At 37.3% G+C, this 22,322-nt stretch overlaps 1 protein-coding gene across 1 annotated transcript; it reads right to left on the bottom strand.

The window, feature by feature from the left end:
* Nucleotides 1-1,346: 1,346 nt before the first annotated feature.
* Nucleotides 1,347-21,207, bottom strand: CRNKL1 (crooked neck pre-mRNA splicing factor 1). The gene is made up of 14 exons (XM_037057021.1): nt 21,042-21,207; nt 19,306-19,458; nt 18,180-18,271; nt 17,205-17,363; nt 14,183-14,349; nt 11,553-11,731; nt 9,959-10,129; nt 8,360-8,551; nt 7,292-7,351; nt 6,520-6,600; nt 5,204-5,443; nt 3,923-4,024; nt 3,231-3,479; nt 1,347-2,379 (listed from the first exon to the last, which is right to left on the bottom strand). The coding sequence occupies exons 1-14, from the start codon at nt 21,090-21,092 to the stop codon at nt 2,212-2,214; spliced, it is 2,064 nt and encodes a 687-aa protein (XP_036912916.1). The 5' UTR covers nt 21,093-21,207; the 3' UTR covers nt 1,347-2,211.
* Nucleotides 21,208-22,322: the final 1,115 nt, after the last annotated feature.

Below are 22,322 nucleotides of genomic sequence, written 5' to 3'. Positions count from 1 at the left end.
GAAGCTTCCTTCTTAATGCAAAATAAATTCTTCCCAGTGACTTGTTTTCACACTCTTAGTTCCGGATTCTTTGTTTTGTCCCATAAATACTTTCCTTAAATCCTGCCTTTCAAAATATAAAAAGATGCTGAAATTTATTTAAAGGGGAAAAAGAACCTAATTCCTAAAGGCCATGTAACTAGATCATAGGCCAACCACATATTCTCATGTGTAATATTGAGTAAAAGAAGTAGCTAAAGAAAAACCCACAGAAGTGATTATTAAAGAGCTTTTACTTTTGAAAGAACTTATTTTGGTAGAGTTAAAGATGATCAAGAAATGAATTCTTTATGATCTACCATGAAAGAAAAACTTTCCTTCATGCATTTCCTTAATGGCACTTCCCAGAAAGTATTAAAAGAGTTTGCATTGAAACCATGATCACTAATTTTCTTTTCTTACATATATACAAGCAACATAAACAGAATTTTAGCTAGAGTCTATGAGTAGTCACTCTCAGTAGCATTTTGACCTGTTTTCATCTCACCCTTTGACTCTGTGCATTTTTCCAAAGGATGTTAAAATCACAAATGTTCCCCTTCACTGATTTGGCAGACCTTACTCTTCAGCAGTCAGAACCTGACACTTCAACTGCTGATACTGGTCCAATGACTAAATCAGTGAGGTTAAAGACAGGTTTCCCTTTTATTCTAGCAATCCTATTTTGTTCTGCCCTCAAAAGCTACCTTATTTTCAAGATAAAAATTTAGTAACATACTAACTTTTATTCCTGTAATATATTTGCAAATTTAGTAATAAATTTTCCCAATTAAATTTAGATAATAAATATGCTAATTGTCCTTATAGGTAAAAAAAACAGTCTTGAAGATACACAGTTCTAGTCCAATAGCTTGGGCAATGAACAGAAGAAGAAAAGAGGCTTGAGAAATATAGGCCAGATTAAAGTAAATATTTTAATTAAGGCAAGAATTTTTTGCTTTAGAATACAATATATCATCAAATACACTATCCTCCTTGTGCTATTTAAGTTATATTTAGCAAATACTTTAGTTACCTTGGTTGTTCACTACATGTGCTAAACGTGTCACGTGTTACGGGCAGACATTTTCTACTATAGGATGCTGGGAGATATTTATTGGTACGCTAGGTAGAAGTGACTCCCTTGCTCAGAAAGTTTGGGGAACATGCTGGCACTGTTACTGGAATTCGTGTGTATTGCAGCACATCAAAGAGTCTGCGAAGCCAATAAGGGATTTCTCTAAAAAGGCTTAATTAACCCTTAATCTAGGGTTTCCCAAACTTGAGTATGGAATATCATTTTTATGGCAGACATATTACTGTTTCTTAACCAAGCCACTACAGAGCTCAATCAGTCTGGGAAACTAGGGCATAGCTGAAATTTGACTAATATATTCTTGGTAAAAAAGACCTTGTTCAGAAATATGTAGTCACTGTAAATTATTTTCAAACTAATGTTCTGAAAAGCAAGTAATATAAATGGCCACAAAAGTAGGAATTATTTTAGAAGTTAAATTAATTTAAGCACATTCAATTCTATAAGGAAGGAACATTTTAGACAAGATCAGGTGCTTTCAGGATGGTATGGCCATAGACAGGAATGGACATTTTATTGAGCACTTACTAATGCATTAGGTTATGTAATGTAATCTGCAAAATGAGTTGGCAAAGTATTAGCTCATTTTATGAGTGAAGAAACTGAAAATAAAGGTTGAATTATTTATCACTAAGTTGAGCCGGGACTGGAACTCAAGTTAATGTTACTCTAAAGACACGAAAGAAAAAGGTTTCAGATGAATGTATAAAATCTTTATGAAAAAGATAGTCATGAGAAAACTATACCTTAAAAGTTCCTGTAGAATGTAACTTGAAAACTTCTGGAAAAAATTTAAAAACCCTGCATTTCCATCTAAAGTAGATGCTAAACATTAACTTACTTAGATTCCCTACTGTACTGTGTAAACAAACAATGTTTGGATTCAGTCAGAAAAATCCAGCAGTTTAAAAAATTCCTTCACTCAACCACCCCCCACCCCTAACTAGCCCAGGAGCATTTTAAAAATAATTCAAAAAGTAGCTGCCAAAGATTTCAATCAGTTTGTTACTGGTGAAATATTAAAAAAAATTACAGGAGTCCCAAGACTTCCAAACTATTAATTTATAAAAATAAAACCATCGATATGAACAAGAAGATCAAGATTCAGTCTCATCCACGTCCTTATCTGGGTCCTGCTCGGCAGCCTCCTTTTCCTGTTGCTGTTTCTTCCAAAGTTTGGCCATGGCCAGGAGTTTGAGGTTCGGCTGGTTGGCAGCATCTTCTGGAAAGATGTAATCGTAGTATTCTTCCCAGCCTGCATCAGACTATGGAACAGTAAAACAATTAAAAGGTAAGTAAACATGTTGCTGAAATATATTTCAGTTAGGAGTTGAGAATTTTCACTGGGAAACCAAGAGTTCAAATATAACATGTTCATTTTACAAAACAGCATCAAAGTCTAATATAGAAATAACAAGGGCAAGAGAACTGACAACTGAAAGTGCGTTGGATTAGTGGTGCTGCAAGTATGGCTCAGTGAGAGAAAATCCTGGTGGAAAAAAACTCAAAATCGAAGCACATCTTGCAGTCCAATAAAAAATTTGAAAGATATACTTAAAATTTACCCAATAGTAAAAGCCATATATCTGTATAATTATTCTGAATCTGTACCCTAGCATCTCTACCTCCAGTGGGTCACTAATTCTAAAGGTTGCTCTAGTTCCAGCTTCCATCACATGTTTTACTTAAACAGCCTCCCAAATTGGTGCTCCTGCAATCCAAGTCCCCTGAGTCCACCTTCAGGAGATGCCAATGATGGTTATGTCATTTTGTGCAGAAGAGTTTTCTTATAGCCTACAAAGCCTCTGGATTAGGTCCTACCTACTAAAAGCTGATTCTCATTTTCTTCCATCCTGAGTTCCTGTGTAATGCTCCCAAAATACCACACTTCAAGCAGTTCCTAGAATCAGTGAAGAAGCCTTTGCCAACCTTCTCCCCCTCTCTACCCTGGGTGGACCATACACTCTGTTTCCATAGACTGCAACTGTCTCCTACCCCAGGATATCTGCTTCCATTCTCAGATTGTACACACACCATTTAAAAGTACAAATTCTAAGTCAGATGCATTTCTGCTCATTTGACAGGAGATGACCAGTTTCAGGAGCTCAGTTCTTACCCCATCATCAGCCTGAACCTTTCTTCTTTTCTTGACTTTCTCTGGCATGAGTTTGTCCACTCTCTCCTTATCCGATGGGGTTCCAAATTCATCTTCAAATCTTCGCCAAGATTCTAGCAGCATAAGTCTTTCTTCTTTTTCTTCACAGTTACGCATGGTTTTGTTAGCCTCTTCATAAATTTGTCTGCATTTAGCCAAACTTCCTTCTTTCCCTGAAGACAACTCAAACTGAGCAAAACTAATCCATACCTTTAAAAAAAGTATTATAGAACCAAATTAGCCTTGTCACCCAGAATACAAAAATGCACTAGTAATAACACTAATTTCTTGTTAATAACATCTGAACATATTAACATGTTAATTTCTTATATTCCAATGAATATAACATTTACTATGCTTCAATATATTAATGTTGCTTCTATATCCAATTATGTGTCTGAAATAGTCTTCAAATCATGAAAAGAGTTTAACTTTTTATTCAACCCTATGGTTCCCATTTTTTTATTCACATGCACTATAAATACTGATCTGGTATAAGCGTAATATTCCAAAGTCTTCTGAGACAAAGATTCTCTTTAAAAGCAGGAAAATCAGTAAATATTTTTTAAAACATTTAAAATATAGAAATACAGTATTTCTTCAGGACTGCTGACTCAAGCAAAATCAAAGATAATTTATAAAGCACAGGATACCTTGACATGTTGTGTCCGTTGAAGCAATCGTCGATAAAGATTGTGTGTTCTTTCAGTTTCTTCCTGCTCAATTTCAAAGTCAATATATGATTTCCAGAGCACCTAAGAAAGATAACTTAATGGGTCAGCCTTGATATTTAAAAAGCAACATGTCCCTATCCAAAGCTTAACTACTATTTCAACCTAGGAAATCCAGGAACATAGGACATTGGTGAACAATGAAAGAACAGATGATATGCAGATAAAATAAATAGTATTTACAAGCTGCCACAAGCTGTGGTGCCCTTTGATTCATTTTTGAATTCTCCCTTGGCATTTTTTTCAAAAGCTGGACTTACCAAAAAGAGCTGTGACAAACTTGCCTAATCTCCCAGGCACTGTCATAATTGTGCCACATACAACTGAACTTGCAGGGAGAAAACAGGCCTAGATTAGCCAGTATATATTACTTTTAAATCCACTGTAAGTTCTTGATATGTCAAAATTTTGAGTGCAACTCAAAAATTCTGCGAACAGCTATCTCATCTGCTAGAATGTATAGCCTGGCAAGAGAACAAGGATAAGCAACATGTGGCCTGGACTCCTGGGAGCTGAGAGTCTGTGGAGGAGCTGAGGCCAACAGATGGACCTAGTAATATAAAAAGCCCTGCCCTAATGCAGTCAGTGGGGCCCAAGGAACCATTAAATGAAAGAAAATGAAAGTGCAAGATAAACAAAATGGCTGATGAGTTCAGTGGTTCCTGGTAGATTCAAGTTAGTCCCAGCTATAGTTTGGTGCTACCTTGTGGCTCAAACTTAAATACTGAAGCGATGATTTGGGTTCTTCAAAGGCAGGACTTTTATAGTACAGTCGCAGTTGTAATTTCAGGAACATCCTGCTTTGCTTAAAGCCTTTTTTGCTTGCCCAATCTGTACAGAACTGTCAGGAGAATCCAGGGATGGGCAATCTCAACTCCATCTCTCTTGATGGGGTTGCCTGCTGCTTGTTGCTTTGACTATCTCATCCCCTTTAGCTTTCTGTTTGAGAAAGGAGGAGAGGCAGTCACCCACTCACTACAGTCCAATTCAGCCAGGTGTCATAATGGGGCATCGCTGTGTTCTTCTATCCAATTAAAGGGCTACTTCCCCTGCCTTTCTATCTCCAAAACAGAAAAGTCCTCATCTGAGTAAAAAAGACTGGAAGTTAGACCTTTATTCTCTCAAAGCACATTTAGATGATCATTTTAAGTAATACAAGAGAAATGTTCTAAAACCAAATTATATTGAACTCAAAATCCTCACCTCTGGCATATCTAGGCGTGGCTGGCTGATGGCTAACTCATAGATTGCACGGGCTCTCTCAGTATCGCCAAGGATTGTCTCTAATTCTGCAAATTTAATCCACGAAGTACAATTTTCGGGTCCAAATTCCAGGAACTTTTCATAAAGCTTCCGGCATCTGTCAAATTCTCGAAGCTGTAGCTCCAATTCTATGTAACCTTTAAATAACTTGTTCTTTGGACATTTGCCTATAGAAGTTCCCTAGAAAAGAAAATGACCAACTGCTGTGATACCTTACTAGGTTCAACTTGTGCATAGACACTGTCGACCAGAAATTGTTCTCTGCTGAGCAAGAACTTTGGGGAGTCAGCGTGGCAAGCCACCTTTCTTTTGTGATACACTGTTCATAATGGTGTTTGACAAAAGACCAAGGGAAACCCTCTAGTCCACTCAACTGTCAAGAGGGCCTGTGCCCACTGGTGTCTGTTCAGCAGGAGACAGTGTTCAAGAATTATATTGACAACTATTTTGGATTTTATTTAATTTCTCAGGATCTCTTAGGGAATATAAATGTCAGATATACAAAGTTTCCTAGAAGTAAAATGGTAAAGAATGAACCCTGCTTTGCTGCCCACAGCCAGGGTAAGAGTAACTTATCAGAGGACAACTATTTCATCACTGTATCTGATCCTATTAAGAAATTTTAGAACAACTGTTAAAGAGGGAAGTGCATTTAATACAACAAAAATTTTGTGCAGGATCGACTACTAATGAGCAGATCTTTTTAGTGTTAGGAATAGTCTGGTAACTGGTAACAGGCTAACATTGGAAAGTTTCAATGTTAGGAATAGTCTGGTAACTGGTAACAGACTAACATTGGAAAGTTTCATTGTTAGGAATAGTCTGGTAACTGGTAACAGACTAACATTGGAAAGTTTCCAATGTTAAAATACAGGGTCCGGCACAAATAACATTCCCTTTTATTACAAAATCTTTTATTGAAAACTCATTAAGTATGTAATTCTGTAACATCGTATCAAACTCAAGCACGCTATATGACATTTTAGGCGAAATGTTCAAAATAAAACTAAGTTCTTACACCCATATTACCCTACCAACCACACTTAAGCAGGCCTTATACCTGCCAGATCCTGTAGAATAATTAAGCATTATTACCCAATTTTTCTTCAAAGGCCATGGGTTTTCTAACACATCTCAGTGTTTAAAGGCATATTTCTGTTGCTTTGTTATTAGGAACTGCACTACTTATAAGCACTAAGATTTTAATTTCCTTCTCATAGAACTTAGTGATGCATCTTGATCCTTTCTTTGCTTACCAATGCTCTTCTGGCAAATGGTAAATTCTTCTGTCTTATTTCAAACTGTGCATATAGTAACCACATTTTGGCAAACGTGAACTGGAAAACAAAAGCACAACAACATCTAGCTCAAGAGAATCATTTAAATTTAGTTACGTTAAATTTAAATTAACAAAAGGCCATAGGCAATTAGATTTCCCTAAAACTTCTGAGCTAGGACAGATGCATTTTTCTTTTTAGAAGAATGACAATATTTCTTTTACAAATTACAAAACAAAACCACAACATTAATCTGGGTAGTATATAGTATTACATGACCCTGGGTATGCTTGTGAGTCGGGAGAACATGCCACCTCTATTCTAGACAGTAACTCATTCACCATCTCTATTTGTTTCTTGTGCTGAGCAATATGGCAGAAATAACGTCCCATTTCCAGAATACACACATATTCACCGTTGCATGCATATATCCACTCAGCTGCCAACACTTCTTCATTGTTTCTCACGTGCAGTATACTCTTTGGACATGCATCTTCCTCCACCCACTCAGTCTATTCCAATTACCCATCCTCCTCTGAATTTCTACTGTATTACTCATTTATCATAAGTCGTCCTTTCAACTAGACCATAAGCTATTTTCAGAGGCAAAGAGCATATCTCATTCTTATGTTTTCCATTGTGCCTACCACTGGGAAATAGTCAGTCAATAAATATTATTTCACTGAATTATTTCACAAGTAACAGAAGCTGGGTTTTGATTTTTGGAACAGTACACTTAAAGCAAATGTACCTTTTTATGAGGAATTAGTTCCAAAGAGGCTTGATACACCTGTCTTGTCCTCTCAGGATCCTGTATTAGGATAAGAAATTTTCACAAAATATTGAAGTTTGTTGCTGATACTAATTTTATTAGTTACTTATTTTACTAATACTAGTAAAAATGTGCACCCCAACACTGAATATGTTTTCACAAGTTGCTATTTTCAAATCCTGATTCCGTTTATAGTCAAAAGTGTGAACTACCCTCTGGCCATCAAACTTTGGTTTAAGAACCACTGACAATATAGCCATTGGTANAGTTCCAAAGAGGCTTGATACACCTGTCTTGTCCTCTCAGGATCCTGTATTAGGAAAAGAAATTTTCACAAAATATTGAAGTTTGTTGCTGATACTAATTTTATTAGTTACTGATTTTACTAATACTAGTAAAAATGTGCACCCCAACACTGAATATGTTTTCACAAGTTGCTATTTTCAAATCCTGATTCCGTTTATAGTCAAAAGTGTGAACTACCCTCTGGCCATCAAACTTTGGTTTAAGAACCACTGACAATATAGCCATTGGTAGCCAATATCGCTTCTCTGTTGAAACTCTTTTTTTGCCTGATAGCAGAAACAAAAATGCTTTATGGTCTCAGATTAACAGCAGAAAGTTAATCTTTGTCTTTAAACTAATACATCACCACTTTCTGAAAATCCCACTTGATCTTTAGTAAAAGCAAGGATGTGCAATCTTGCCAGTATCTCTATTTATAAGAAAACCCAGGAAATTACGTACAATTAAAACTACTGGCTGGTTCATTGTTTCCTTTCAAGTTCCAAGTGATAATCTCGTTGCGCCTCAAGGTTTAAAAAACAAAATACAACAAAATAAAAAAACCTCACCTGTGCTCAAAACAGAGATTTTAAAATGTTACAGAGAGAATGTATTAACAATATGACTAAAACGGAAGCCTGTAAGAATCTTAAACTCAATTCCTGTTTCAAGGATTATATCAGTTACTACCTACAACAGCGAGCTTTTCAACACAGGGGTGAGGAATTCATTAATAGTTGACAGGTAACTGCACTTTTTTACCTTTGCTTCCAGTTCTTCATAGAGTGCATAATTGATCCAAAGGTAGATGTAGCGCTTCCAATGTCTCTTCTCCTGAATGGGCGGAACATTGGCAATAGCTCTTTCATAGACTTCTCGTACAGTGTCTGCTTCTGCATCACTTTCCACCAAGCGCAAGTAATCAAACCATGCATCATAATTGTGTGGATTAGCCTACAAAGATGATACATTTAATGAATATAAACAAAAGCAAGAGCTACAATTGCTAGACTACATGAGCTGAAAGAAGGCACCAGGCTGACTTTCTGTATTTTAGCAATTATTTTCCCTAGATTTTACATGCTATCATATTTAAAAATATATCATTCCTGAGATTTTATAAATAGAAAAAATAAAGAATATAGTGGTCCCCCTTATCTGTGGGGGATATGAGCCAGCACCCCCAGTGGATGCTCAAAACCATTAAGATAGTACTGTGAGTATGTACAAACATATTCACACACACGCACACACACACAGTTTTTCCTACACATGCATATCTATGATTAAACTTAAAAGTACTCTTGCACTTTAGGGCAATTATTAAGTAAAATAAGGGTTACTTGAACACAAGTACTATGATACTATGATAGTTGATCTGATAGTCAAGACAGCTACTAAGTGACTAATAGGTGGGTAGTGTACAGTGTGGAGATGCTGAACAAAGGGATTATTCATATTCCAAGCAGAAAACAGTGGGATAGCTTGAGAGTTCATCGTGCTATGCAAAAGAGTGAGCAATTTAAAACTTGTCAATTATTTCTGGAATTTTTCACTTAATATTTTTGGACCACGGTTGGTGGTAGGTAATTAAAACAGTAGAACACAACATCTAAGAAAGGAGTGGGCACTACTGTATAGAGGACAGATTACTAGCTAGGTGTCCCACAGCAAGGCCCGTTGCATGACCACTTCCAAGATAATTATTCAATAATTAGATACCTAATTTTATAAATGCATTTTTCACATATATGACTATATGTCATTACATCTAGATTTAAAATTATAATAGAATTAAACCATGCTCACAACTGTGAAACCTAACATTTCAATTAATGATAATTTATCTTGAAAATATCTTGCCGACCTCATTTAACACTAGAGTCTAGTCATTTTGTAGATATCTTGAAAATGGTACCATTTTAAAATTCAAATCAAAACAGTACATTACAGGTAAAGAGATGAGAACAGAACCATGTCTACATCTTTCATTCCTGCAGTTAATAAAAGGTGATGTATAAAAACTGGTGTTTTGGGGGAACAATCCCTGACTCTTCCAGCTTCTTTGGAAATAAACTGAAATGGATTCCGGATTTATTTAGCTCAATTGCTAGAGCACACAATCAGCAAAGTGATTTGTACATGTGAATAGTAGAGTAAACTCAAATGTTTGCTTCCCTTTCCTATCAGCCTCAATTATTCCAACCTGTCTGAAACGGTTGCCCATTTATTGCAGATACATTAGCAAGTGTGTAATTAATCACTGGTAACCCTAACTTGCTACTATTCATTTTATTGTAGCTAGTATTGGCTGGCATATCTTACTTACTTGTAGAACTGGGCATATACACCAGCACTCACCTTCACTTCTTCTTCATATTGGAACCTCCGTTTGCTCACAATGATGTCTTCAATACCCCGCCTATCACCAAACTTCTTCTCAAAGATGGTATAATTTTTAAAGAGTTCTTGGGCTTCTTGTTTTGAAATTCTATCCAGGGCATACTTGTAGATCACTCGTACCCTTTCAAACTAAAAGCAGACAGGATGATTTTATCTGCCATATATAACATTTTCATTCTAGTTATTACTACAAAAGTACTTATGACAAAAAATGTTACTTGTAAGTTAGATTTTGCAGCCTCAAAATGCCCCAAATGAGATGATTCTTCACTCTTTGATGAGGTTTTTCAGTCAGGAAGGACTGACACTTCTTTGAGCTCCACAGTTAATGCTGTCTACCCAACACTTCTAAATGGATGTTGTCTGTGTATCACAGACTAAAAGGCCCCAAACTGAGCTCCTGTTTCTCACCCCCCAAACTCAAGTCTTTCCCAGTCTTCCCCATCTTAAAAAAATATATATATATATATATATTTAAAAAAAAAATATATATATATATATAAAGATTTTGTTTATTTTTAGAGCAAGGGAGAGGGAGGGAGAAAGAGAAGGAGAGAAACACTGATTAGTCACCTCTCACACGCCCCAAGTGGGGACTGAACCCACAATCCAGGCATGTGTCCTGACCAGGAATCAAATTGGTGACCTTTTCACCTTGCAGGACAATGCCCAACCCAGCCATACTGGTCAGGGCAGTCTTCCCAAACTTGATTAAACAATACCTACTGTCACACTTGCTCAAGCTAAAACTCCCTGGAGCCCTCCCTGATTCCTGTCCTTTCATTCCCCACATGCACTGCTGCATCAAGCCCTGCCATTTCTAAGCCCTCAACACAGCCCTTTGCTTCTCCCTATCCCCCCAGCCAACCTACCTCCACTTCTTTCTAGTACTGTTTCAAGTCTCCTCTCTTCCACCTTTGCTACCCTCCCCCTAATACAATCTCCATAAATTAGCTACAGGCTCTCCTTACAATATAAAGTATATTCTACCAAGGTTTTCTCATGCTAAAACACTTCAATACTTCCCACTGCCCTTCAAACAGAATCTGAACTCCCTTCTATGGCCTGTGCAAGACCCTGCTCTCAGACCTTAGCCTACTTCTCTCAATTCTGCATTATTTGAGTTGCCTTATGAGATTATTTTCCATATATACTATGGAAAAAAAGAACTGACGGATGGGACAATATGTTTTTATTTCAAATTCTATTTTCTGTTCTGATGGCTCTGGGCTTTTTGTTTCCCAGGTTTATTATCTGTAAAGCCCTTTAATCAGGATACCTAGTAACTCAGTTTATAGATAATATTCTCACTCCAGATATAAAGGGTTACTTTTCAAGCAAAGCACAACAAAATTAAGACAGCTGTGATACAATCTATAATCACTCAGCTCTCAATCTGTGACGAATGTATGCTCTTTTCTTTGAGAAACGATGTCTTTGTATTTTGAAGACATTTTACCAACAATAAGTAAGAAAACAAATGAACTTGATATGCACAACAAGTAATCTTTTCTAAGCTGTTTTGCAATGTAACTGAGTGAAGTTTACTTACTTCTTTCTGATTTTCTTCAAATTTGGCAAAGGCAACATAAAGGTGTTCATCCATATGTTCATCTCCAAAGAATTCGACAGCTCTCTCGTACACTTTACGTGCGTGGGCAAAATAACCATGTTTTTCTTCAAAGCGGGCATACTTGATCCAGTTCTTAACATCAGGGTGAACAAGTACAAGTACAGGGGAATTAAAGAAATAACAGCAAGACATTGTTACTGGTGCAGCCACTGTGGAAAGCAGTGGAGAGATACCTTAAAAGATTAAAAATGGATCTGCCTTTTGACCCAGCAACCCCACTTCTGGGTCAAAATATATTTGAAGGAACCCAAAACACTAATTCAAAAGAACACAATTACTCCATAAAAAAGAAAAGTTTACCCTTTCCAACACCATGGATGGATCTGGAAAACATTATGCTAAGTAAAATAAGCCAATCAGAGAAAGACAGTACCACGGGATTTCACTCATATGTGGAACCTAATGAACAAGCTGAACTAACAAGCAAAACAGAGACAGACTCATAAATGGAGCGTAGATGACAGCTAGTTGGCAGGGGATTAGAAGATGGAGGGATTGAGCAAAAAAGGAAAATGGACTCATGGACAACACTGTGGTAATTGCTAGGGGGAGAGGGTTATAAGGGGACTAAATGGTAATGAGAAAAATAAAATAAAGATTAAATTTTTAAAATGTGGCTTTAAAAAACCCACGACAACACAGGCTACAACTATACAGCTGATAAACCATGTACAAAGATGGAGAACCACTAATCTGTGACCTTCATGAGGAGCTATGTCTTCCTCCAGTGCTTATTCAATACTTTAGTAGTGGTACAAATAGGACTTTGGAGACCCTGGTTACTGTTAATGTGATCTAGACAAGTCACTTAACTTCTTTAAGCCTCAGTTCTATTAGCTGTAAACAGTAAAAAATAAAGCCTACCTCATTGGATGATTGCTGTCTTTAAATGAAAAAAATGTATGCAAAGCTCTTAGCAATTTCTAGCCAAAGAATGCACTCAATACACGGCAGCTGTTACACTAAATGCTCAATAGCACTAGTATTTGAATTAATGATTAAGAAAAAACAAGTCACAACAAGAAAACTGCTAACTGGATCCAAAATAAAAAGTTTTGAATTACCATTTCTTTCTTTTTTTGTGGCTTTTTAAAAATAATTGTTCAAGTACCATTTTATTTCTTAACAGGGTATACCTATCTATTTTTAATCTACTTTCCTTGAGGAAGGTAGATTCCTCAAGGAAAAGAAGATTATATGACTAATTTCCATTAGTAATATATTCAAATATGGCAATAATTTTAAGAACACTGGCTTTGAAGCTGCTAGTGAGTTCAAATCCTATCTTCACCACTGCATGAGAGACTCTGGTCAAGCTATCAATACTTAATCTCTCAGGTCTCAGTTTTCACATTTGTAGAATGGAATAGTTCCTATATCACAGGGTTGTCATGAAGATTAAATAACAATGTTTGTAAAGTGCTTAGAACAATTTCTGACACATAACAAGGGCTATTAAAGCTCTTGTTAAACTAATATTAACATGAGTAGAGATAATTAAGATCTTAAAATTGCATAATAAAGTTGATTTAATAAAATCATTTGTGTTAGTTACATCCTATGAAGTTACCGTGTTCCTAGGGGCAGTATGTAGGTATATACACATCTCATATAGATTATATATAATCTTAAATCCTAAAAACAACTAACCCTTAGATTCTATTTTTCTTATTTCATAAAGAGGAAACAAGTTTCAGAAGTATCAAGTGACTTGCCAGAGGCTGCCCACAAACCAGAGCCAGAGAAGGGATTCAAATACGTCCAAATGGCCTCAAAGCCAAAGCTTCTTGCAGTACACAGCACTGTCTTATCATGTCTTCAGTCTCTATCCTCTGATCATCTCTGTATGAGAGCAGATAAGAAGGCATATTGTCACCTCAGCTGGGATCACATGTCTTGGGTGACTCAAATTTCTCATCACTCTGTGTTTGTTTGCAAATGACTATGAAAGTGCCACAAATATTGATTTTAGGGCTATAAATAAATTTCAGCAAGTAAGAGAATTAACAAATATGGAAACACAGAAGAACGATGACAGAATACTTCAGTTGCTAAGACTGCACTCGACAGGCTGTCATCTAATTTCTACAACCAGCCCATAGCAGAAATCTTTATTCTCATTTTAAAGATGAAGACACCAAGCCTCAAAGGAATGAAATGACTCATTGGGATACCATGGTTATTAAAGAGTAAACTTTTGGGTGAACTCCAGTAATGGTGCTAATGACCAAATTAAACCCTAGAAATATAGGAGTGGCCTCAGCCTTCTTAGGGTGTCATTTTCCAAAAGGACCCATAGCATACTGTCACAATATAAACGAATGCAAAACCTTACTAGAAAAGACTCAAACAATCGCCCAGACCACAAATCTTTTTCCTGACCAACCTAAGTCTCTAGAAAGTACACATGTAGCTTACAAAGCAGATAAATTTGCATTCCTGACTTCTGGGCCAGCATTAATGATGTGTCCTGACCATGACTGTATCTCCACAGGAGGAGCAGAATCTAGGCCAATAATAGCATCACTCAGACTTCATCCAAAGGATATATCGTTCATAAATGGTACGGGCCCGATCCACCTCTTTGTATCGCAGCTCAAAGTTGATGTACGAGTGCCAGGCTTGCTCCTCAGGCTGCCATTCCATCCAGCGCTCAAACACCTGCCGGGCACCAGCAATGTTTCCCAGCATCTCCTCCATGTACGTGTATTTGTACCTTTGATAAAATCATCCAAAAATACCTGTCACTGTCGAAATTACTTAGGTGGCTGAATGGACAAGAACACAAGACCCATACATGTGTTCTCCACAACAGACTCCCTTCAAATCAAAAGACACACACAGACTTTTTAAAAGTAAAGAGATGGAAAAGGATGTTTCATAAAAATGGAAACAAAAAAAGGAAAAACTGGGGTAGCAATATTTATACCAGACAAAATAGACTTTGAAACAAAAGCTCTATAACAAGAGACAAGAAGGACCCAGCAATTCTATTCCTAGGTATTTATCTGAAGAAACATAAGATACTAATTCTAAAAGACATGAATGCATATGTTTATTGAAGCATTGTTTATAATAGTCAAGATATGGAAGCATCTAAATGCCTATCAGTAGCTGAATAGATAAAGAAGACGTGGTACATATAACAATGGATGGCAGCTTGCCATTTGCAACATGGATGAACCTAGAGGGTACTGTGCAGAGTAAAATAAGTCAGATGGAGAAAGACAAATACTAGGGAATTTTACTTATATGCAGAATCTGAAGAAATAAATGAACAAACAAAATGCAAAAAGACTCATAGATAGAACATTCTGACAGTTCACAGAGGATAGGGAGGGTGGGGGCCTGGGTGTAAAAGGAGAAGGGATTAAAAAGTACATATTGATAGTTACAAAATAATAGGGGGAAGTACAGAGATATAGTCAATAAAGTTGTAATAACCTTGTATGGTACCAGGCAGATACTAGATTTATCAGGGTGATCACTTTGTTAGTTACATAAAGGCCTAATTACTGGGGTGTATACCTGAAACTAATACAATATTTTATATCAACTGTAATTGAAAAATAAAAAGTTACTTACAAAAATGGCTTAGGGAAAAAATGTTCTTTGGTGATTTCTAGTTCTGTTAAATGTGAAGATTTAAGACACTATCTTCCCTAAAGGTTAAATCAAACATTCTTATTAAAATACAAGTCTGTAAAAGATGAGTCACTAGAAAAAATATATTTATTTTTAGTATATTTTATTGATTATACTATTATAGTTCCATTTTTTCCCCTTCATCCCCTCTGCCCTGCACCCCTCTTCCCTCCAGCATTCCCCACCTTAGTTCATGTCCATAGCTCATGTATATAATTTCCTTGGCTTCTCCATTTCCTATACTATTCTTAACCTCTCCCTGTCTATTTTAGACCTGTCATTTACACTTATTCCCTGTACCTTTTCCCCCATCCTCCCTTCTCCCTGTATCTGCTGATAACCCTCCATGTATTCTCCTTTTTTATGATTCTGTTCCTTTTCTAGTTGTTTGTTTAGTTCATTTTTGTTTTTTTAGGTTTGGTTGTTGACAGTTCTGACTTTGTTGTCATTTTACTGTTCATATTTTTTATCTTCTTTTTCTTAGACAAGTCCCTTTAACATTTCATATAATAAGGGTTTGGTGATGAGGAATTCCTTTAACTTGACCTTATCTGGGAAGCACGTTATCTACCCTTCCATTCTAAATTAAAGCTTTGCTGGATAATCTTTGCTGGATGGTGTTCCTTGCCTTTCATGACTTCAAATACTTCTTTCCAGCCCTTTCTTGTCTACAAAGTTTGAGAAATCAGCTGATAGCCTTATGGGAACTCCTTTATCGGTAATTGTATCATTTTCTCTTGCTGCTTTTAAGATTTTCTTATCTTTAATCTTGGGTAATTTAAATGGTGATGTGCCTTGGTGTGTTTTTCCTTGTGTCCAATTTCTTTGGGACTCTCTGGGCTTCCTGGAAGTCTATCCCCTTCACCAGACTGGGGAAGTTTTCCTTCATTATTTTTTAAAATAAGTTGTCCATTTCTTGCTCTTCCCCTTCTCCTTTCAGCACTCCCATGATTTCAATGTTGGAACAGTTAAAGTTGTCCCAGAGGTTCCTAAGTGTCTGCACATTTTTTTGAATTCTTTTTCTTCATTCTGTTCTGGTTGAATGTTTATTTCTTCCTTTTGTTCCAAATTGTTGACTTGAGTCTTGGTTTCCTTCCCTTCACTGCTAGTTCCTGTATAGTTTTCTTTATTTCACTTTGTACAGCCTTCACTTCTTCCTTTATTTTGTGGCCATACTCAATTATCTGTGAGCATCCAGATGACCAGTGTTTTGAACTCTGCATCTGATAGGTGGGCTATTTCCTCGTCACTTAGTTCTTTTTCTGGAGTTTTGATCTGTTCTTTCATTAGGGCCATATTTCTTTATCTCAGTGCACCCGTTAACATTTTAAGTGTCTGAGCTTTAAGTATTTGCCAGGGCAATGTTTATGTATTCTCCTGGATAGCACAACCCACTTCGCTGCATTGTGGCACAGTCAGGATGAATGTTTCTTCTTTAATTCCTTGGTTGTCGTGTCGGGCTTTCATACTGTTTGATTTTCTGGCAGTTCTAGTTTTTTTTTTGTATTTTAATTGGTTGTTATCTTTCTTTTGGTTGTGTAAGGAAGTGAAGCGTATTTACGTACACCTCCATCATTGCCAAAAGCTTAATTAAAGGTAATATGGCTTATTCAGCCAGTCCTTTTCTGAATCAATATGAAAATGGCCTCAGGTCCCAATTCTGGCTCTTCCTATTTTTCTTAAACATTGCTTAATTCAACAAGAACTTTCTTATGCATAAAAGATTGCAATCAAAATTTTTGATTACACAGCTATTATACATTGGTTATGACTTAATAGACTATCGGACATTCAAAAACACTTATACATACATATATGTATATAATCAAACACATCTGTATGATTATACTACGTAAAGGAAATAAATACACAAATATGGCACTCTTCTGGTCTACAAAAAACCATTTCATTAGATCAGAAACTTACCAAAACTGGTTGACTCGAGGCAGAGTTGTTATGGCTCGGTCCCAGATATTTCGGGCATGATTGACCTGGCGATTCTTCATTTCCATTTCTGCATATTTCAGCCAGAGTGTAATATTTCGATAGTCCACATCTAAAGCACGTTCGTATATGGATCGAGCCCTTAAGAAGCAACATTTGGAGGGCATTAAAAGCAGTACATACAACACAGATAGCAACTATTTCAAATCATCTGTAGTGCCCTGCTATTTTATCAGGGGTCCATCAAGAGCCAGGTCTGGGCATAAAAAGTGAAAAGGTATAATGCTATTTTTAGAAACCTTACAAAGACAGAGAAAGATACACATGCATGTAATTACAATGCATTATAATAAATATTATAGTCAAGATCTGAACAAGAAAGCAGAAGAAAAAAAGAAAAATGTGTGGTGGAAAAGGCTGAGCAGTGGCCTAACTCCAGAACTGAGAACAAATCTGGAACTTGAGCAGTGTCAGAGACCAAGATAGGTGAGTAGGTACTCATTCCAGGTAGAGAGAAAAGTCAGGTGTTACAGTAAGAAGATATGTTTATGAAATGGCAAGTATGCAGCACAGTGGGGGCAGGAGGCATGCTGAGAGAGTGCAGAAAGACTGAACATCAGAAAGGGCCAGGTTGTGGTTTTAATTGGCTGGTTTCAGTAAAAGATTTTTTTATTAAAAAAAGTAGAGAAAGCAGATGAAATTGTGCTATTATGGCTGTAGAGAGTATACTGGCAGTGAGACTAACCTGTAGAGTTTCATGCTCTGCTACCCCCAGGACAAGCTACCACAGTGCCACCGAGGCTCCTCAAAGGAACCCCAGGGCTCTCTGGAACAAACTGTGAAAGTTACTAACAGAGACATAATCTTTTACTTGTACTTTAACTTTTTCTTTTCTTTTTTTGAATCTGTTAACTTATGACATCTTTAAGTATAAATTTACATGATCAGCAATTTTACCTTTGAATCTCCTTTAGACTCTCTTCCCATTGTGCATATTTTATCCAGTTACTAATCACTGTCCTGTTTTTTCTTATGTTATCTTCAAAAGTCTGGGAAGGCAAAAAGGTTCAAGTTAATGAAAAAAATAACTAAAAATGATTTCATCCTTTGTCTATTAATCCTGTACTAAAAAGGTTATTTACTCATTTTGTTCTTATTTAAGAAAAATAATATTCTGGAATCCTTGAGAAATGAGAAACCCACAACAGAAGGAGACAATTACAGGGTAAGGTCTCACATGCAAGCAAGAGGAAAACTTTAGATACAAAGAATTATTAGCAGATTTGTTGATTTTTTCTCTTGTTGCCCAATACAATTAATGATACTATAATATGCTGTACTTGGGCCTAGTAAGAAAATGTTTTTGACTAAGTCTTTTTCGTAATGTAACAGATGTTCATACATAATTCATTAAGAATACCTGGTGCCCTGGCTGGTGTAGCTCAGTGGATTGAGCATGGGCCTGCGAACTGGACTATCGTGATTCGATTCCCAGTCAGGGCACATGCCTGGGTTGCAGGCCAGTTCCCAGCAGGGGGCGCATGAGAGGCAACCGTACATTGACGTTTCTCTCCCTCTCTCCTTCCCTTCCCCTCTAAAGATAAATAAATAAAATCTTTTTTTTTTAAAAAGAATAACTGGTAAGTAGATACAACAGAATTAGTGGTTTCAAAATAATCCCATATTCTAGAGTGAGAAGGTCAGATTGGATTCCTAATCCTCTTTCCTACATCTTAACTCTTAACACAGGGGGATATACAGAGGTAAGAAGCACAGAACACAGTTGCAAAGTGCACCCTTCCTCCAGCTGTCAGTTGTTCCACCTGTTAAACCCCCACTCATCTTTAAGCACCAACAATTACGTCTCTGGTGGACTTAATTTCTTTACACTCTGAAACAGACAACTCATGGCATATTTCATAATGTTCAGAAAGCAGTTTTCTGATAAGCAGAAGTTATATTATTTATGTGGCTAGAAACACTAACCTCATGTAAGAGTCTGTCAACAATGAGGAACTTTTGAAACTCTGACCTATAAATTCTTAACAATATTAACATGCTGAAAGACATCACATTGACTGACCTTCCTTTTCCTTAGTTTATAATCATTTAATTCTTCTTCATCTGTGATCTTCTGTTGAGGTGGAGGTGGAAGAAGCTCAAGTTCTCTCTCTTTAGCTTCTCTTAAAAGTTGTTCAGCAGTTATCTGCACCTCGGCTGGGGCTTTGTTTTTTACCTTTTATGACAAGACATTTTTATGTTTAGTAGATGCTCTTCACACAAAGTTTAAGAAACAAACATTTTTTAGGATGCACACTTTATTACAAGATGCCTTCCTTGTATAACACATTCCCATTTCTCTGAGCAACTAAACAGCAAAAAATGTTTCTTATCTTATGCCTGATATCTATTAACAAGCTATAGGTAGAAGTCACAAGAGAAAAGGTAGCAAAAATAGCAATTTTTCCCTTTTATATTAGTAAAATAAAAAACATTGAGGCTGCCTAGGTAAAACTCTAACCAGAGGTTTTGTTTATCAAGTTATATACCATTACAGAATTCTTCAACTTAGGTCCCAGGTGGATGATAATACGCTAGGTGGGTAACTGCATTTGTTTTTTCAGGGCATTTGAAGTCAAAGACAATATTTGGTTAAGTTGCCATCATTAGACTATAAGCTTCTTGAGGTCTCAAAGCTATGCAGTCCAACATAGTAGGCATGAGCCACATGTAGTGAGTCCAAACTGAGATGGGCTATAAGTGTAATACACAGTGGATTTTGAAGACTGTGTATAAAAGAAGAATAAAATACCTAATTATTTCTTTACATTGATTACATGTTGAAATGACAATACCTTGGATACACCAAGTTATTAATTAAAATACATAATTAAAATTAATTCCACCTATTTTGACTTTTTAACGTAGCTATGAGAAACTTAAATTACATATGTGGTTCACATTATTTCTACTGCACTAGTGCTGCCCAATAAAAGTTTATGGAACGGAATTCTAAGAAATACTAATTATTTAGTGCTGTGAAATGATAATAATAATAGCTCATACCTAATGAGCATTAAGTACCAGACGCTGTGCTTAATGCTCATTATCTCTGGCAGTTATCTAAATAAATGTCAAGAACAGGCTCAAGAGGGTCATCTGGGATGGAGAAACAGACTGGAAGGAAAATATCTGTAAAGGCTTAGGACAAAACCTGTTACATACTAAATACTTGGTAAGTATCATTCACCGATAGGAATATCAGATATCAAATTTATTGTTTAATTAACTTATATCACTATACAACTGATGTCATCTGCTGTCACTCTTTCCAACTTTCAGCAGGGCTAATTTCTACTCAGCCTTCAAGTCTCAGCTTAAATGTCACTTCCTCAGCAGTCTATTTTGGACACCTCATACAATTTCTATTATTCAAAGGCACATTCTACTTTGCCTCAGTAGCATTTGGCAAGTTTCTGTTGTACACTTGTGTCTTATTTGCGTACTGCTCGTCGCCCGAATTACCGCGTAGCACTGCAGCGTCTAGCGTCCAGCCTGGCTCAGTTATCTCTGCTGAATGACCCCTCTTCTCCTCCCGCCCGCAAAAACACCAGCGAAGGCCACACCAACGCTGGCTGTACTCCGAAGTGACAAGAGCCTGCATCCCACTACCAGTTACCACTTCCCCACTTTATCATCCCCCCACCCCCGCAGAAGGTGGGCCTAGCGCTCACTCACTCACCCGCCCGAGGTACCAAGGAGCTTGAGGTAACCCCCTCTCCCAAGGCCCTTTCCACAAGGGCCCTCGCTAACCCCCACCTTAGCCACTTTGGGTATTCTCTGCTTCCCGGCCGCAGTGGAGGCCGCCATTGCTGCAGCAGAAGACTCCGGCGAACCCCGAACCCACAAAATCGGCCGGAGAGCTCACAGCTCTAAACTTTCTGACAAGCGGGATCCCGGAACCGGAAGCTGACTTTAACCTCGCGCACGCGCAGTGGCCTAGGAAACGCCGTTTCTGTGGTAACTTGGCTACGCGTCCTAGGAGTCGTTTGTGCAGAGCGGCGTCCTGCAGCTGCGGGTGGGGTGGATAGAGGTATTCTTCCTGGCAGGAACGCAAGGACTGGGTCCAGGGCATCAGGGACGCACCAAGGTCAGTCTCTGGGACTGGAATGACCACGCGAGGATGGCTGAATCTGTGTACCCTAGGCCCCCGATGAGGGGACTAGAAACCTAGCTTGGATCTGGTTTCTTGAGGGCGGGGGAAGAGAAGCAGGTCAGAAAACTACTATTCCCAGCATGCCAAAGACTGAGCCGCTGCGCTCCTAGGATTCCCGGCGCAGCTTTGCATTCTAGATTTTGTAGTTTCTGAGACCCTCATTCCTTAGATTCTGGACAGTAGTGCCTCAAAAATTAACTCCAAGGTTGCTAAACATTTATATTAAGTAATTGAAGGTATTTTAAAGCCAGGTAATAAAAACAAAAATGAATCAGTAAACTGCTAGCAAATCAGCCAATCTTGTTGTCTGATAAAGAGATGTTTAAATTCTCCGTGTTTTAATTACATAAATTCTCTTGGCCTCGATGTCTTTAATTAAAAGATGAGGATAATATCTGTTTCACCAAGATTAAAGGGAAAAATTTGTGTAAAGCGTTCAGTAAATTTTAGCTGGTATAATTCTTGACATGCCTTCAAAAACAAAAATTAATGCATGTGAAAGCAAATGGTTAAGCAATCTTAAAAAATACTTTATTTCTTGGAGCTGTTTTATTTCTAGGTTAACAGGGAAATTGGATGAAAGAGGAAGAGAATTTCTTTCAATTCCCCCTCCCACCTCAACTCCAGCCACTAGTAATCCCCTCCCCCTAAAGTGGTACATTAGTTATACTTGATAAACCTACATTGACATATTATCACCCAAAGTCTGTGGTCTACATTAGGGTACCCTCTTGGTGCTGTACATTGTATGGGATTTGCCAAATAACATAGTGATATGTGTCCACCCTTGGAATATGGTACGAAGTAGTTTCACTTCCCTAACAATTCTCTGTGCTCCACCTATTCATTCCTCCTCTTTTGCTCCCTGCAACCACTGATTTTTT

This window comes from Sturnira hondurensis, unplaced genomic scaffold (genome assembly GCF_014824575.4).
Source record: "Sturnira hondurensis isolate 20B ecotype Veracruz unplaced genomic scaffold, ASM1482457v3 Scaffold0009244, whole genome shotgun sequence".
NCBI classification, from domain to species: Eukaryota; Metazoa; Chordata; class Mammalia; order Chiroptera; family Phyllostomidae; genus Sturnira; species Sturnira hondurensis.
The sequence above is the reverse complement of the archived record's forward strand: the minus strand, read 5'-3'. Positions and strand labels throughout refer to the sequence as shown.